We start from the raw sequence: 18,146 nt of genomic DNA on the forward strand, positions 1-18,146 counted from the left end.
GTCTGAACAAATTCCCACTTACCACTGGAAAGGTTGACTGTAACAAGACAGCTGCAAGCTTTTTTTTGAGGTCTAGTCTGGGCGCCTGCTTAGCGTCAGAATCTTGCAACTACAGAAGCCTTGTCAACCTGGTGTTGGCTGGATGGGAGTTTATCTGAAGGGAACCCAACTGGTAGAAACTTCTTCCCGTATGATCCTACCCAAACCCTGCAACCATCGTCTGAGGCCCTTCTCAATATGCCCCCTACATGGGAGACCTAGAGGGTGGAAACATGAGACCAGAGCTTTTTGGTGATGGCCCCTTGCTTGTGGAATGCTCTCCCCAGGGAGGCTCACCCTTTGCCCTCATTACATAGCTTTCAGCACCAGCCACAAACATATCCTTTTTGCCAGGCCTTTGGCCATTAATTATCTGTGGCTTCTTTGGTATACACTGTTGTTGTTAAATAAATCTCTATGCCTATACCATACCTCTACCATGTTACCACCTACTCAACTTTTCTCTCATCTAAAAAGTCCCAAACGCCACAACGTCTCCTAAGAGGGGAGTTTCTCCATCCCTTTGATCATTTTGCTTGCCTTTTTCTGAACCTCTTCTGACTCTACAATATCCTACAAATACATTCTACAAATATAGGCCATGGGAGTTCTGAAATATAATCTCTCTCCCTTAATGCAACAGTTTTTCTCCCTGCCATGTGTGTCCAGCCAAGCATAAGAGAACCCTGGGCAGAACAGGAGCAGCCAGAACACCACCTAAGCCCTAGCTGATTTCCAAATTGTAAAAACGTACTGTTAAGAAGAAAAGCCAAATAGAAGTTCAAAATAAGCTGTTAAAAGCGGGCGGGACCAGTCCTACAGTGGAGGAAAAGAAAAGCTGCAGCCTCAGGAACAAGAGCATAAAAAGAACCACTGGAAATATTTCACAGCAGTTAGAAAATAATACTTCACAACTTTGACATGATGGGAGTTCCAAAGAAAAACAAGAACCATTCTTTATTTCAATTGAAGGACAAATGGCTTCTGATGGGTCTGGAGTAAATTTCTTGAGCAGAGCTGCAGGAGCAGCAGGTGTGCTGTTTCTTGGTTGCTGTCTTGCCAAACGGGGTGATATGGGAGAGGGAGAGGTTGGCCTCGTTTCCGTTAACCCCAGTGGAAGTTATCAACACCACCCCTCTTAGCCAGAAAACGGGTGGAAATGAACTTCCACGGGGCACTCTGTAAACGTGACGAAGCGATCCACCTGTAAACAAATCCTTGCACTGCCCGGAATCGTTTTTGTCCAAGTGGAAGTGCTGATTTTTGAACAGAGCTGTTTGTTCTGCTTGTGAACCAACACACACGGGAGGAAGGGAGGAAGAACAGGAGGAGGATGGATGGTTCTTTTCCTGTGTTTTTTCAGCTCATGGATCCAAGGCCACTTTTCTGGGCAGCTGTCAAGTCACAACCAAACCCACTCCAAGCATCTTAAAGGCACCCAAGACCATGCTATTGAAAGGTGCCCCTTAAGCATGTCTGTGTGTAAGACAAGAACCTCTCTTCTCCATGTCCCTAACCTGCAAGACGTTCCACAGTAGTCTCTTATCCTCCATGGAAGCTTCATGGAAGCTTATGAGGAGCTGAAGGAAAAACCTCCCATTACAGACAGAGGCTTTTCTTCTTCTTTTTGGCTTTTAGACAGTTTTCTGCCGAGTCGCGTTGAAAATACTGAAGAGCAGAGCAGGGCGAGGGACCAGCGATGAGGATTATTTCTTGACAACCTGGATGACGTCTTCATGTTCCATCAAGTGGCTGAGTCCTACTCGCTGGGGGCTGTACTTGGTGCTGGTTCCCTTGAAAGCCAAAAAACAACAGAGTTTCACCAGCCCCGGTTTGGGGGTCTCTCTGGCAAGAAGAGAGGGAGGTGCCCCTACCACTGCCCAATGCCACGTGCCAATGGATTGCCAATGTCTCCAAGAAAGGGGTCCCTTCCGAGCACTCCCGCCCCCAGGACGGGCAGGGAAAGCAAACCTATGGCCTTCCTGATGTTGTGGGACTCCAGCTCCCATCAGCCCCTGCCAGCATGGCCAAGGGTCAGGAGTGATGGGAGCTTGAGTCCAGCAATAACTGGAGGGCTACAGGTTCTCTATCCCTGGCCTAATGGATTCAACAGCCGCAGCAGGGGTGAGCCTTCTTTTTTCTGTTGAGAGGAGAAGGTGGGGAAGACCACCCCTGTTTTCCTTTCGACTTTTCACCACCTCTTTTCCCTGTTCCCCCACCCCTTGTTGAAATCAGAGCACATGAAATTGAGCTGGGGGGGTGTGCAGGGGTCTGGAGCTGAAGGTGTCCCCCTGGGAGCTATGGGATGCTGTGATGGACACCTCAGCTTGCCCCTTGAGGCTGCCACCCTATCTTTCCATGCATTCATCCCCACCTCAGTTCTTTACCTGTTGCGAGGTCAGCCCCAAGAACACCCCAGCTGGAGGAGACTACAGAGCCAACAAGACCCAGCTACTAGTTCGGTAGCCCGCGGGAGCCTTCTAAATGCTGCTGGACCACAACTCCCATCATAGCTGGCTATGCTGACAGGGGCTGATGGGAGTTGAAGTCCAACACCACCTGAAGGGCACTATGACATCTGAAGGAAGCCCTATATAGGGAAGTTTTTTAATGTTTAATGTTTTATTGCGTTTGCGTATATGCTGGAAGCCACCCAGAGTGGCAAGGGCAACCCAGTCAGCTTAGGTAAAGGTAAAAGGACCCCTGACCGTTAGGTCCAGTCGTGGCCGACTCTGGGGTTGCGGCGCTCATCTCGCTTTACTGGCCGAGGGAGCCGGCGTACAGCTTCCGGGTCATGTGGCCAGCATAACTAAGCCGCTTCTGGCAAACCAGAGCAGCGCACGGAAACGCCGTTTATCTTCCCGCCGGAGCGGTACCTATTTATCTACTTGCACTTTTGTGCTTTCGAACTGCTAGGTAGTTATTAGTGGAGTACAAATAAATTATTATTTTTATTATTATTATTATTTGGCAATACCTGTGGGAATCCCACCAGTGAGGCATAAAAGAAACAGTCCTCGCTGGCCGTGAGATATTCTTACTCTGTACATGGAGGTTCTACAGAGCTGCTGTTAATAGCTCACCCATCCCTTTTAGTGCATTTGTCAAACTTCCTTTTAAAAAAGCCACTAAAAGCTTCCCCCATGTTTCCTGCCTATATCACTAATACTTGGCAGAGACACCCGAGGCCTCTGCTCCACCCCACTTTCTTGTCATAGCACACTTACCCAAACCAACGCATACTTGAACTGGCTTGCTAACGTCCGGTGAATTCGATGGCACTGAAGGGAGAAAAAGGTTCAGATGTGTCAGGTGAGGCTTTGCAATCTCAGCTCCCTAAGTTTTACTTACTGTACTCCTTACAGATGACACCCCTTATCCCTTTCCAAAGTCGTGTTGCAGAGGTTCTGAAGCGGAGCTGCTCTTAAAAATGAGCCTGGCATTACATACCCAATTCCAAAGTGGCAACTTCACGCTCACGGCTGTCTGCAGAACAGCTTCTCCCTTCCCCCCAAAATGGGTCTCTTCCCCACAGTCCCCAAACAGAAGGCACCACCGGACAATGGCTACCCTGTTTCCTAGCTCAGGACATTGAAGCAATTAAGGCAACAACTGCTCCTGAAGCAGAGCTGTAGCCAAAAGGCAGAGGGTAGCTAAGGCAGTGCAATCTTCCTGGACTCAATCTCCCATGAAGCCCCAGGCGGTACAGTCAATTGGCAGGGGGCTGATCCAGGGGGCCACAGGTTAGCCACCCCTGCCCTAGTGCGTTTTCAAAGAAGAAGACTGAATCTCCGGCCGGATGGTTTCAGCCTGGGAAGAGCTGGCAGTGCAGTGTGTGTGGAGAAAATAGATGGGGGCGGGTGCTTCTGCAGCTCAAAAATTCAATGCTTACCACATGCTCCACAGATGCCCCTTTCCGTACGATGATGGCATCTGAAAAGTCTGGCCTCTCTGTCCGGGACCGAGAAAAGAGAAAAAATAGCAAGGTCACTAAGGCACGAGAATTTCGGATCCTCCCTCCTCCCCTGAAGCCCGTATTCATTTTCAGATCTAGTTCCATCCAATCCTGCTGGCCTGCTTGTGCTACTCACGGCCTCTTTTCTTGGTGTAGATGCAGGTAAGGGCCAGGTATTCCCACAGCATCTCCAGCAGGTAGTCCAAGTTCAATTTCATGCCGCAGCTAGAGAGAGGCGGACACACACAAAGTGGGTGGCAGGGCGATAACGACACAGAAAAGGCTTGGGCAGTGGAATCTCCTCCTCATAGAGGCTCGCCTGGCTCCTTAATGTCATTTCAAAACCAGGGAAATACTTTCCTCCTCTCTCCCAGGCCTTTAAAACCTTTTACATCATTTTAAACATCTTTTTTCTATTTTGGTTTCCATTTCTCTGTTAATCAAATGGGGATCATTTTCTTGGAGACCGGGGCTGGGGTGGGAGAAGATATTCAGCCTGTTTGGCTAGCCTCAAATAGTTGTCTTGTTTGTGCTGAGATTTTCTAAAAACGTGCACATTGTCTAGAGTGGTGCTGCTCAAAGTGGTGTCTGTCTGCAAGATGTTGGTGGGATGCTACAGGGACCAAGTACGGTAGTGGTTCCTGGCACATTGGGCCAGGTGGGGAGGGGGGGTACACACTGCTTCATCCCATCACATAATTTGAGATGCACTTGCCCATAGGCTTCAGCTTCTAGCGAGAATAAATCTAATTACAAATTACAAAAGGTATACAGAAGCCAAGGATGACTTTTCTTCCAAAGGGCTCTTCGTACCACATGCTCTGGAGTTTAAGCCAACCGCATGCTGGCCGCAAGACACTGCGCTGGGGAGGTTCACCTTACCTGATCACAACGCTGTGGGGTTTCCGAGCCAGGCGATCTACCTCCTCCATGGAGATCTGATCGACTTTGTTATAAACCTAATCCAAAAGGTGGTGGTGGAGAAAGGAATATTAATGGTGCAAGGAGTCAGTTTCCCCCTTCTCTGTTCAGCTAAATTGAGGGCTGGTGCTAACGAGAGTTGTAGTTCGAAACAGCTGGAGGGAACCAAGTTGGGGAGCCAAATTTGGAGTGTAAGCCTCTTGGGGCAGGGACATGCCTGATGGTGCTACATTAAAAAGTAACAGGCTTCATAAGAAACTATATGCAGCAGCTAGTCTTTGTAGCTTTCCGATGATTTTATTTCCCCAACAAAAGTTTATAACAGTAAGAGATCTGTCTCCAATCCCGTATCCAAAAAGCCAGGGGAGGCAACTGGTGGTTTGCTTATTTGTTTTGGAAAACTGGCTGGTTCTTCTTAAGCTTTGCAGCCCTTTCCCCCAAGAAGGGTGTCTTTCTTTTTTTGGCCACCCTTTTCAGAGAGAGAAGCCTCTGTCCGCACAATGTCTCCACAACCATAGGGGCTATGAACTTGGATTGGTTCAATTTTTTGACTGAACTTTATTCTCAGGTTAACTGACAATTGCATGGAACTGCAGATTGCAGCCAGTACAGACTGCAGGCATATTGTGCTTGCTTCTTCCTCAATCCCTTTTTTGCCTTCCTCCTATCCCTTTTTTGCCTTGTGCATCAAGTTTGCTTTGATTGTGGGCTGGCGAGCAGGGAGCATCTTAATACTGATCTTTGTGTGACCCTCTGAGAGCCTGTCTGGCTAAAGGTTGGAGTACAAATACCATAAACAAACAGACCTAACTGCATGAGGAATGGATGCTTTCTGGATACGGGATTCTGTCTTAGAATGCCAAAGATCTGGATATTAAGCTTATTCAAATCAATGCATAATTCACTCAGAATACCTAGATGAGAGCTCTTATAGGTAGAATAAATAATAATAATAATAAAAAAATTTTATTTATACCCCGCCCACCTGACTGGGTTTCACTAGCCACTCTGGGCGGCTTCCAACAAAAGATTAAAAACATATTAGAATACATTAAAACATCAGTCATTAAAAGCTTCCCTAAACAGGGATGTCTTCAGATGTCTTCTAAACGTCAGATAGTTGTTTATTGCTTTGACATCTGATGGGAGGGCATTCCACAGGGGTGTTTGAGAACTTAAGAAAAGCCTGGAGAGTCAGACCAAAGGTCTATCTAGTCCAGCATTCTCTCCCCACAGTGGTAAAACAGATGCCCATGGACAGGGAAGCAGGGCAAGCAGGGTAGGAAGGCAATCAATCTCCCCCACCACCACTTGTGTTCCTCAGAAATTTGTTCCCTTAAAAGAAACCCTTGCTTATGGTTAAATACATCCCCCCCCCATCCCATTCTGTTAAAAGTATGAAACTTCTTACAAGGTACTCACATAAAGGCAGGGCATGTAGACCCGGTTGCCAACAATCACGTCAATGAACTCGTCAGGTGTGCAGTCTTCCCTGAACAGAACCTCCGCATTGAATATTTCTTAGGTGAGCAGAGTCAAGGTTAAACACTTTTGTGTTTGTTAAGAGAGCCAGTGTGTTGTGCTGTTACGAGCATCCAGCTTGGGTTGGTGAAACTCAAGGACAAATCCCCATTCGGCAACAAAGCTGGCCAGGTAATCTTAGGCCAGTCACCATCTTGCAGCCAAACCTACCCCGAGGAGAAAATACACCTGATAGAGTCCAGTATTGTCAACACTGATTGGCAGTGCCTTTCCAGGGTCGCCCTCATTCTCGGTCTGAGCCTACTGCTTCGCTCCTGAGCCCAGCGATGTCTCAGGACCAGGACATTGTGACGATGACTAAATATATTTCTAGCCCGTCTTTCTCCCAAGTTGGGATTCAAGGCGGCTTACAACATTGCAAAATTATAAAATGCAGAATAAAAACAAACTAATTCAAATAACTGGTTTTCCCAGTAGTGATGTATGGAAGTGAGAGCTGGACCATAAAGAAGGCTGGTCGCCGAATAATTGATGCTTTTGAATTCTGGTGCTGGAGGAGACTCTTGGGAGTCCCATGGACTGCAAGAAGATCAAACCTATCCATTCTGAAGGAAATCAGCCCTGAGTGCTCACTGGAAGGACAGATCCTGAAGCTGAGGCTCCAATACTTTGGCCACCTCATGAGAAGAGAAGACTCCCTGGAAAAGACCCTGATGTTGGGAAAGATGGAGGGCACAAGGAGAAGGGGACGACAGAGGACGAGATGGCTGGACAGTGTTCTCGAAGCTACCAGCATGAGTTTGACCAAACTGCGGGACGCAGCGGAAGACAGGAGTGCCTGGTATGCTCTGGTCCATGGGGTCACGAAGAGTTGGACATGACTAAACGACTAAACAACAACAAATTCAAATACATCAAACACATTTAGAACCAGCAATTACAGAACAATTTGCTCTGAAGCAGCCTAGATATCAGCATCATCTGCATCTCAGTTTCCAAATGCCTGTCTGGGCAGAAAGGTCTTAGCCTGCCAGCGGAAAGATAACAAGGAAGGAGCCAGGTGAAGCTTTCTTGGGAAGGAATTCTGTAACTTGGGAGCAGCCACAGAAAAGGCTCTGTCTCTTGCGTCACAACCAACAGTTCTTCTGATGTTGATGGGACCAAGAGAAGGTGCTCACCCGAGGATCTCAGCACCCAGGCAGGGAGATAGGATCTTTCAGGTTGCCTGGGTCCAAACCACCCACCCTCAACTGCTCAGGGCGTTACCAATGACACTGCAAGGCACCTTTACCGCTGGTGCCCTGAATTGCTTTGCTGAGAAATGTAGCTACCAAGAATCTAAGTGAAAAAGGATACTGTACTCGTGGAGGATGAGCTGTACCAGCTTCTCGGAGCACTGAGTCAGCGTCACCATTGAATTGAAGGAGATGCCTCCTCCCTTTTTGGGCTGGAAGACAGAAAAGAGGCTTTGTCAAGATGGCCCTCAATGAGGCTGATTTAGCAAAAGTTAATATTTTGAGTATACTGGATGCCGCAACGTTCGCATAGGATGGCACTGCCAAATGCAGACAGACGTGAAAGGTGAACTGCTGAGAATGCCCCTTTGGTATATCCCAAGATATATTCATTTTGATCTAAAGTGATCACTCACATCAATTTTGCACGGGCTAAATCCTTTTGACATTTGCAGATGTTCGTGTACTTTGAAACTACATTCCTGGAGTGTTAGTAAGAGTAGTAATAGTAGTAGCAGTAATAATAATAATAATAATAATAATAATAAAAAAAAATAATGATGTGATTAATGGCTGGGCAGCAAAAGTGCAAGCCCTTATGGCGACTTCAACAGTTCCTGCAGTTTGCAAATACGCTCATGGGCCCAAAAAGTTTGGTGACATTTACACTACGTGACCGAACAGGGGCAGATGTGGCAGACTGCTTTAAGACAGCATGTGTGAATCACTAGACTGGCACACGATTGTTCTGGGTCAGAGCAATGGTCAGAGAGCGGCTTGCAAGAGGCCTGGACTTAATTTGTTCCGGAGGTCCGTTCTTAACCTGAAACTGTTCTTAACCTGAAGCACCACTTTAGCTAATGGGGCCTCCTCCTGCTGCTGCGCCGCCAGAGCACGATTTCTGTTCTCATCCTGAAGCAAAGTTCTTAACCCGAGGTAATATTTCTGGGTTAGCAGAGTCTGTAACCTGAAGCGTCTGTAACCCGAGGTACCACTGTATTGATTTATGCAATTTCTACCCTGCCCTTCCTCCCGAAGGAGCCTGAGTCCAGCTATTGTTTTATTTGCTATTAATTTATAAAAGGGAGAACCTCTTTTTTTAGCCTAAGGGCCTTATTCTCTCATACGCAACCTTCCAGGGGCCGCGTGCCAGTGACGGGCAGGACCAGATGTAAAAGTGAGAAGAGCCAAGTGTGAAACTCGTTACCTTTGTACAGTACTAGTGTATATTCCAGCCATGCAAGTTTGTTAGTGGCTTTTTCTCTTGCACCCCTCTGAGCAAGAAGCATCATCAGAGCTCAAGGACATATCCTGGCCAGGCAAAACCACCCAAGGAGGTGCAGAGCAGGACTGGTGAGGGGCATGGGCTGGAGACAAACCTGAGGCCCACATAAAGAGTCCTGGAAGGCCACATTTGGCCGCTGGCCCTGAAGTTCCCCAACAACCCTATTCTAGTCCTTTCTCCGTGCAGAGAAACAATGAAAAGCACATGGGCAGAATTTGACCCAACTGCTCACATAAGCAGCAATACACTTAAATAAGCCAAAGCATCTTTATTTTAAGCAAGAACTTTTGCGGCTCTCCTGCAAACGGTTTCCCCAGCCCCCTTCACCACCACATTTCAAGTGACCCATTTAAGGAGCCAATTTCGAGAAGCCGGGGGTGATCTCACAAAGCTGGATACTTCCTACACGCAGCCAAGAAGCATTTCCGGTGGGGTGGAAGGAAGGTGGAGAACAGTGGGACGCTAGCCTTCCCTACCGTCTGTCCTGTCTCCCATGTGTGAGGTTTATTTATTGAGACACAAATAACGTCAACTCGGTGCCCAAATTTTCTTGGACCACAGCTCCATCATCTCTGACCACAGGCAACCTGGATGCAGCTGATGGGTTTGGGGACATCAGCAATGCCTGGAGGCCACCAAGCTGGCGATTGCTGTATTTATGTTTTTTTGTACGGGAGGAGCTGTCGGTCCTATGATTTGCCCACCTGCGGTGTCTCACCTTGAAGTAGATGTTGGGCTTGACTTTATTCAGCCGGATTCCTACTGATTCCAGTTCCTTTTCTAACAGAGCTCTGCAGGAGGGAGGGAGGATGTGGTCATAAAGAGCCGCCAAGCCATTACCCAAATAAACCCAGTAAAATGACAGCCAAAACCCTCTCCCAGGGTTTCAGGAAGAGACAAATACAGCCCTACCCGAAAATGCCAGGGGTTGCACCCAGGACAGGGGTCGGCAAAGGTTTACCAGCCATAGGCCAGATCACTCCCACGGAGATCGTCGGTGGGCCGGAGTGGCACAGCGCAATGCCGGAAATTGCGTCTGCGGTACCAGAAATTGTTTCTGCGCATGCCCAGACACTGGAAATCGTGCCTGCGCAGAAGCGTTTTTTGGTGTCTGGACATGCGCAGACGTGATTTCCAGTATATGCGCATGCGCAGATGCAATTTCCAGCGCTGCTTGACAAGTCCCCGCGCTGCGCTGCACCAGTTTAGTGCAGCACGCGGGGGACTCACCAACCAGGCAGCTCTGTTCAGGGGTTGCTCGTGGGCTGGTAAAATGGTCTTTGTGGGCTTTAGCAACAAAGTAAAATGTAAGATTGAAATAATAATAGACAAATTGTTAGAATATGAATTTGCTGAATAAATTTCTAAAAAGGGATACAAGAACGGGAGACGTGAGGAAGTCGGGAAAATAAGTTAATTGAAGATGAAAATTAAGAAAGAGGGTTTTTTTAATCTTCTTCTTTTTTCTTCTTTTTTCTTCTTTTTTCTTCTTTTGCTGTGTTTAATGTTTGTATTTTTGTACTGTTTTTTGTGACTTTGTATTTTTCTTGTTTTTGTATTTTTCTTGAAATTTCTTTTATTGTTAAAAGTTAATAAAATATTTATTTTTAAAAAATGGTCTTTGTGGGCCGCATCTGGCCCATGGGGCGCACATTGCCAACCACTGACCTAGGACCTTCTGCATGAAAAGCAGAGACTCAACCACTGAGCCACGACCCTTTCCCTTCCAGTCCAGGAAAGCGCCAAATCCTCAGGCGGATCTGCAAATAATTCAACCCACGTGTGGGTGCTTTGCCCTCTAGGCACTAACCTCTGCACTTCCCCCTTTGTAGCGTCCAGCATCATGATAACGACGTCAGAAGTCCGGGCTACAGCAATCACTTGGCGCCCTCGGCCTTTTCCTGCAAAGGAAAGGAGAAAATTGGAATTACTTGCTGTGACAGCAGGAGAGCAAGAAGCTGTGTAGCAGAAGCAATAGCAGAATCTCTGCTTCTTTTGCATCATGCAAACACGGAATTGCTTTCCACCCTGTCTTTTGATGCAGAAGGCTTCCCAAAAAGGCTTATTTTAAAAAATACAGCTCCATTAGTGCTGCTCCCCACTCCTCCAAACGCAGGGCAGTGCTCGGGTAGCGTCTTCTCCTCACCCTCCCCAGGCCAGTTCTCATTAGACAACTATCCCCCCCCCCTTTCCCATGCTGAAAATGCCTGCAATTCAGCAGCCCGCTGCTTGGCTGCATCCTTCTCACAGGAGCATCCCCCAAGGACCACAAGACTTTTCACTGTCCAAGGACAGGGAGGGAGGAGGCAGGGCCAGCAGCACGATTAACCTGACTGGCAATCAAGGTGGGAGGAACACTTCTTAATACGAAAGGAGGATGCTGCACAGAGCCAGGGCCAAAAGCAGGTGGAGCTGGCAGCACTGCAAGATCAAAAAGGGATTTTAACTCCCGTTCTAGTCCCAACCCACCCCTTCTATATGCAAGAGGATGTGATTCACTGGGGGGGGGGGTTGTTGCTGCTGCTTGCATTTTTATTGTTTGTTGTTGTTTAGTTGTTTAGTCGTGTCCGACTCTTCGTGACCCCATGGACCAGAGCATGCCAGGCACTCCTGTCTTCCACTGCCTCCCGCAGTTTGGTCAAACTCATGCTGGTAGCTTTGAGAGCACTGTCCAACCATCTCGTCTTCTGTCGTCCCCTTCTCCTTGTGCCCTCCATCTTTCCCAACATCAGGGTCTATTCCAGGGAGTCTTCTCTTCTCATGAGGTGGCCAAAGTATTGGAGCCTCAGCTTCACGATCTGTCCTTCCAGTGAGTACTCAGGGCTGATTTCCTTAAGAATGGATACGTTTGATCTTCTTACAGTCCATGGGAACTCTCAATTTTTATTGTTAGGCCTCATTATTATTTGTGTTGGGCCTGTAAGACAAAGCTATTCCGCCTGGCTTTCAATTTGAACTTAGCCTGATCTTTTATTCCCCTTTCTTCCCTTCTCCTCCCCTTTTTATGAAGATTACCCGCTCAGGGATCCCACAGCTAATTCTCCTCTGGCCTTCTCACTGGCCCAAATAGGACTAATTTAGCCAGCTAGCCCTGGTGATCATTAATGTTTATTGGATGGATTTCCCCCCTAAATTGATTTTTGAATTCTGAATTGTTATTCATGTTTTAAACTGTATTTTATGCTGTTTTTTGTTTCATCAATTAAGTGTTTTAAATTTGTTGTTAATCGCCCTGAGCCCAGTTTTCTGAACTGGGAAGGGCGGGGTATAAATAAAATTTATTATTATTATTATTATTATTATTATTATTATTATTATTATTATTTCTGAAGACTTACTGAGATGCTTCCATTAGCTTAGAGTTCAGGGATATTTATATTCTTCTACAATTTTGTAACTGTCAGAATAAACTATGTACATATTTTGATGCCGTTAAGCCACCTAGGGCATGGCTAAACTACAGAAAGGTGCCGTACAAATAGAATGAGGATGTGTTGCTTTGCTCACTTTCGCCTCTGGTCCCCACACACCACGAGGGAACAGCCTCTGGAAGGCTGCCCAGGAGCGAATGTGCTCCATCAAGCTGAAGAAAAGGTCCCTTGTCACTGTGCAAAAGTGCTACTGCCCTGGGAACGTCAATGCTGCTTTGGGCAGAGTGAGACACAGGCGACATTCCCCACCTACCTTGAGCAGCTCCTTCGATGATCCCAGGCAGATCGAGAAGCTGGATGTTGGCTCCTTTGTACTGGCAATAGATGAAAGAGAAGACCGTGAAGCAGCACGTGGAGGGAGGGGGTGGTTATAATGATACAGAGCACCTCCAGCCCTTACCCCCCCCCCCCAGGTTTTGACATCCTAAGCTTACAGGCCACTTCACCTTTTTAGCATTCTCATGCATGTTCAGAGAATGCAGAAGCTAGACTGGTGACTGGGTCTGGCCGCCGGGACCACATAACACCAGTCCTGAGAGATCTGCATTGGCTCCCAGTACATTTCCGAGCACAATTCAAAGTGTTGGTGCTGACCTTTAAAGCCCTAAACAGCCTCGGCCCAGTATACCTGAAGGAGCGTCTCCACCTCCATCGTTCAGCCCGGACGCTGAGGTCCAGTGCCGAGGGCCTTCTGGCGGTTCCCTCACTGCGAGAAGTGAGGTTAAAGGGAACCAGGCACAGGGCCTTCTCAGTAGTGGCGCCTGCCCTGTGGAATGCCCTCCCATCAGATGTCAAGGAAATAAGCAGCTATCTTATTTTTAAAAGACATCTGAAGGCAGCCCTGTTTAGGGAAATTTTTAATATTTAATGCTGTATTGTTTTTAACCCCAGAGTGGCTGGGGAAACTCAGCCAGATGGGCGGGGTATAAATAATAAACTACTATTATTATTATTATTATTATTATTATTATTATTGTTGTTGTTGTTGTTGTTGTTATTATTGTTATTATTATTATTATTATTATTACAAACACACACACACTTCATCAGGGGATCTACTGATTTATTTAGAACTGCACAGCCTGCTTTTTTTGCTCAGAGACCACAAGGACAGTTCCTTGGATGAGTGAAAACAATAATCTAAAACTTGTTCATCCAAAAAATGAGGAAGAGAATTGGCAGGCCTAAAGGATTCTGATACCGGAGGCTTTTTTTAAAAAAAAAATCCAAAGTAGAGAGTGGGACCAGAGGCAAAAACAGAAAGAACAATTAATGTAAATTTTACCTTTCTGCAGACCAGTTTCTACACCCATCCCTCTCCATCCTCCATAAAGAGGAGCAAAAGGCAACGTGAGACGTCAAGGGCACATTGGGGGTATGAAACTGGACCTAGGGGGGGGGACTTCCTGAGGAAAGGGGTGTGTGGCCTTAGCCTGAGGTCACCCACCACCCTGAGTAGCTGTAAATTCTGGCCTGCTGTCGGCGTGGTAACCTTCCATTTCTGCAGCCCCAAGCAGGCAGCTAAACCAGGGCATTTGTCGAGTCCTTGGTGGCTATCAGAACACAGCTGGTGGGCCTCCAATCTACTCTAGGTGCGTTCTTGGAGAGAGGACCCAACGTTAAGGCATTGGCTTCCTAGTTTTAACATCTGGCAAACCCCAGAAGGCAAACATGAATCATAGAATCATAGAATCATAGAGTTGGAAGAGACCACAAGGGCCATCGAGTCCAACCCCCTGTCAAGCAGGAAACACCATCAGAGCACTCCTGACATATGGTTGTCAAGCCTCTGCTTAAAGACCTCCAAAGTAGGAGACTCCACCACACTCCTTGGCAGCAAATTCCACTGTCAAACAGCTCTTACTGTCAGGAAGTTCTTCCTAATGTTTAGGTGGAATCTTCTTTCTTGTAGTTTGGATCCATTGCTCCGTGTCCGCTTCTCTGGAGCAGCAGAAAACAACCTTTCTCCCTCCTCTATGTGACATCCTTTTATATATTTGAACATGGCTATCATATCACCCCTTAACCTCCTCTTCTCCAGGCTAAACATGCCCAGCTCCCTTAGCCGTTCCTCATAAGGCATCGTTTCCAGGCCTTTGACCATTTTGGTTGCCCTCCTCTGGACACGTTCCAGTTTGTCAGTGTCCTTCTTGAATTGTGGTGCCCAGAACTGGACACAGTACTCCAGGTGAGGTCTGACCAGAGCAGAATACAGTGGCACTATTACTTCCCTTGATCTAGATGCTATACTCCTATTGATGCAGCCCAGAATTGCATTGGCTTTTTTAGCTGCCGCGTCACACTGTTGGCTCCTGTCAAGTTTGTGGTCAACCAAGACTCCTAGATCCTTTTCACATGTACTGCTCTCAAGCCAGGTGTCACCCATCTTGTATTTGTGCCTCTCATTTTTTTTGCCCAAGTGCAATACTTTACATTTCTCCCTGCTTCTGAAGTACATGGAGCCTCCCATTCTAAAAGAAACAGAATTCAACAGCCCCCAACCCTTGCATTCACATAAAAACGCAGTGCGGTTTCATTCCCGCCCCAGCAGATGGCAACCCAATGGAACTGCACTCACCTCTATAACTCCAGGAATACAAGTTAATGTGGTGAATTCGTAGGAAGCTGCCTCACTCGCCGTGGAAGTCATCAAACTCAGAAAGGTGGACTGAAAGGGAAGATGAGTGTGTTAGCAGTGGCAGAGGAAAGCCACCCACTTGTGACAAATCAGCAGCCGTGCTGATGTGAACTTTCCATGTAAAAACATATTTTATTTTATTGTTTCAGTTACAGGTAGGTAGCCGTGTTGGTCTGCCATAGTCAAAATAAAAAAATTCCTTCCAGTAGCACCTTAAAGACCAACTAAGTTAGTTCTTGGTATGAGCTTTCGTGTGCGTGCACACGAAAAGTATCTGAAGGTATCTGAAGAAGTGTGCATGCACACGAAAGCTCATACCAAGAACTAACTTAGTTGGTCTTTAAGGTGCTACTGGAAGGATTTTTTTTTTTTTTATTGTTTGTTTGCTTGTTTGCATTTCCATCCCAGGTTTTCCTCCAAAGAACTCAAGGCGGTGTACTAGGCTCTCCCATTTAATCCCCTCCATGACCCTCCAAGGGAGGATAGTCTGCGAGGCAGTGACCAGTGTTCGAAAATGGCCAGGCGCATTTTGCACCTGGCTTTTGACCACTTGCAACCAAGTGAAGATGCCTGGGTACCAGGATGGTGCCTGACAACTCCACCATCTGGAGGTGCACGCCTGGGGATCATTGGATCTGGACTGTTTTCACACACTAATACCCTATCCTGTAGCATTCTATCTGTTATATCAGGCATAGGCAAACTCGGGCCCTCCAGATGTTTTGGGACTACAATTCCCATCATCCCTAGCTAACAGGACCGGTGGTCAGGGATGATGGGAGTTGTAGTCTCAAAACATCTGGAGGGCCCAAGTTTGCCTATGCCTGTGTTATATTTTATTTGCGTAATCAGAATGAATTTCAGAAACCCAAATACTTTCACGGTGCAGCCTGAGCAGGAGTAGTGAACAACATTATAGCTAATTGTTGTTGCTTGTCTTCATTTACCCCACCCCACTGCCCTGCTCACAGTTGTGGACAATGTTCTTACGTTATGAATGTCACCATAAAGAAACAGATGTCAGAATAGGCATGGACTGACCCTGGATCAAGTGACTTTTCTTCCTTTAGTTCTCAAAGCTCTTAATCCAGTCATATGTTTAACTGAAAAATCTATCACAGTCCATCCATCTATCCTTTGAAAAGTAAGACTTTAGAGCCGTCTTGCCCCAAAATGGCAACTAAACATTTGGTTTTGGTGACTATAACCTTGGTTTAAAGAGCCATTTGGTGCCTAGCTTATATATCTGAGTTTCTAACACTGCTGGGGACAGATTTGGCCCCTGGATAAAGATTCCCATGCTAGAGGGGGATTTTCCACTGGTGGCAGATGACAGAGACTGTGACTCCATGAGACAGGTGTAAAACCAAATTAAATAAAGGTTTTATTTCAAAACAACAAACAGCAAAGCTTGTGGGTGTTTTTCCTGCAGGCAAAGTTCAAACTGCAGCTTTTCTCCTTTTGTAGTCATGGCCAGCTGCAACCATTCAGCCCAGAGCTCACAAAATCTGTTCTTAAACGTACAAAAATGTTTCTGTGCAGAATGACTCCCAACGTCCCGACCCCTGAATTATAAACTTGAGGGTGAGACTTCATTTAAAGCAAGGGCGGGGAGCCTGTGGCCCTCCAGACTACAGACACCCATCGTTTCTGAATCCTGGCGATGCTGGCTGAGGTTGATGGGATGTGCAGCCCAGCAACAACTTGAGGGCCACAGGTTCCCCACACCTGCTTCCAAAGGAAGCACACCAAGTAACGGACACAGGAATAGGAATTCTCCAAGTGTCACTGACCTTACCCACAGAGGGGAAACCAATCAGCGCCACCCGGGCATCTCCAGATTTCATCACATCAAAGCCTTCGCCTTTGCCCGCCGCCGATTTGGAAGGCTCCAAAAGCTGAGCTCTGTACTTTGCAAGCTTTGCCTTCAGCAAGCCAAGATGGTACTCGGTGGCTAGAGCGGAAATAGAAAAAGTAACACACACATACATGACTAGGAAACAAAATCAGTGACCGATGAGTTAGTGCACCTGTACTCTCCTAATGGCTCCTTCTCTGTTCCTCTTGCCTAGCTCTCCAACCAGAGCTACCGTTCCCCCTTTCTAAAGGCAAAAAGCACCTCCGGCTGTATTTCTGTCAATTACTCAGCTGGGCTGGCGAAAGGGATAAAGAGCCAGATTTCACCGCACACTAGGTACGAACTTTAAAAACGAAGAGCTTCAGGCTTTTAACTGTTACTCTCTGATAGTTTCTGGTTTGTTTACTTTTATTATGCATTTTGTGTTCTTATTCTGTGTTTTTATGTTGTGAAGAGACCTGAAATCAGCAACAAAAAAATTCAGTGTTATGAATCTCCATGCACCGTCTTATTCCCCCGCTTTTTAAAGTCCCCTAGCTACCTCGCAACCGCACTTGTTTTCCCTCCCCAAATGTATTTATACCAAAGGGGGGGGGGGACACACAGAAAGTGCTTAAGCAAAATAGCGTTAACGAAAAGGCGGAGCGGCACAAACAAATGCGACACACTTGGTACACAAACTTTGCATGGAGATGCTGTAGGAGCCCATCTGGAAAGCCGCCCGCCCCCAACCCTGCAGTTCATTCCCTCCCTTAATAAATCTAATAAATAAAATAAATCCACACCCTGCCAACCCCGCAAAAACAGCCTCAACCCTCTGCCATTGCCCATCCCGGGGCCTTAGACCTCCTATTGTTGTTTTTAACCCTCTCGGGGCAAAAACTCAGCAGGCGAAGCTTTTCAACCGAGAAAAGCTGCACCTGCTGAACTTCTGCCTGCCGAGCAGACGCTTCAAAGGCCCCAGTCAACGGGTAGCCTCTTCCATTCAGCCGGCGCGTCCTAAGGAGGAGCCAAACCTTTGTTCTTCTGGGTCCGGGCGATCTCCTTCTCGATCTCCGCGATCTTCTCCAGGATCCCCATCGTGGCACTCCGGGACGGGAAGCGCAGCTGGCCAGGGAGAGGAGACAGGGAGCGCTGACCCGGAAGGGGTTGCAGTCAGCCGCCCCTCCCACAGGAAGTAATCCCGGAGCGGTGCGACGCGCCTTCTTGCCCCCCGCACCAACCGAAGCCGGCGGCTTTCCCGTTCCGCGCGTCGAAGAGAGAGGGCGATAGTTAGTTTACACCATGGGTAGGCAAACTAAG

The 18,146-nt window shown here is 47.2% G+C and overlaps 1 protein-coding gene across 1 annotated transcript; it reads right to left on the reverse strand.

Moving 5' to 3' along the window:
- Window positions 1–966: 966 nt before the first annotated feature.
- On the reverse strand, window positions 967–18,003 carry DRG2 (developmentally regulated GTP binding protein 2). Its single transcript, XM_082199870.1, has 13 exons — window positions 17,861–18,003; window positions 16,780–16,940; window positions 14,927–15,016; window positions 12,602–12,662; window positions 10,728–10,818; window positions 9,636–9,708; window positions 7,754–7,844; window positions 6,338–6,435; window positions 4,877–4,953; window positions 4,131–4,219; window positions 3,932–3,990; window positions 3,267–3,320; window positions 967–1,832 (listed from the first exon to the last, which is right to left on the reverse strand). The coding sequence occupies exons 1-13, from the start codon at window positions 17,922–17,924 to the stop codon at window positions 1,746–1,748; spliced, it is 1,095 nt and encodes a 364-aa protein (XP_082055996.1). The 5' UTR covers window positions 17,925–18,003; the 3' UTR covers window positions 967–1,745.
- Window positions 18,004–18,146: the final 143 nt, after the last annotated feature.

This window comes from Podarcis vaucheri (assembly GCF_965113315.1).
Source record: "Podarcis vaucheri genome assembly, chromosome: 14".
In the NCBI taxonomy this organism is placed as follows: domain Eukaryota; kingdom Metazoa; phylum Chordata; class Lepidosauria; order Squamata; family Lacertidae; genus Podarcis; species Podarcis vaucheri.

What these genes read in the sequence shown, in the direction of transcription:
- DRG2 (XM_082199870.1), bottom strand. Translation starts at nt 17,924, where the DNA reads ATGGGGATCCTGGAGAAGATCGCGGAGATCGAGAAGGAGATCGCCCGG. An exon ending in ACAAAGGGGGAAGTGCAGAG is followed by an intron (nt 9,709 to 10,727) that starts GTTAGTGCCTAG and finishes TCCCTCCTGCAG; the next exon opens with AGCTCTGTTAGAAAAGGAAC. An exon ending in AGCCCAACATCTACTTCAAG is followed by an intron (nt 7,845 to 9,635) that starts GTGAGACACCGC and finishes TCTGTCTTCCAG; the next exon opens with CCCAAAAAGGGAGGAGGCAT.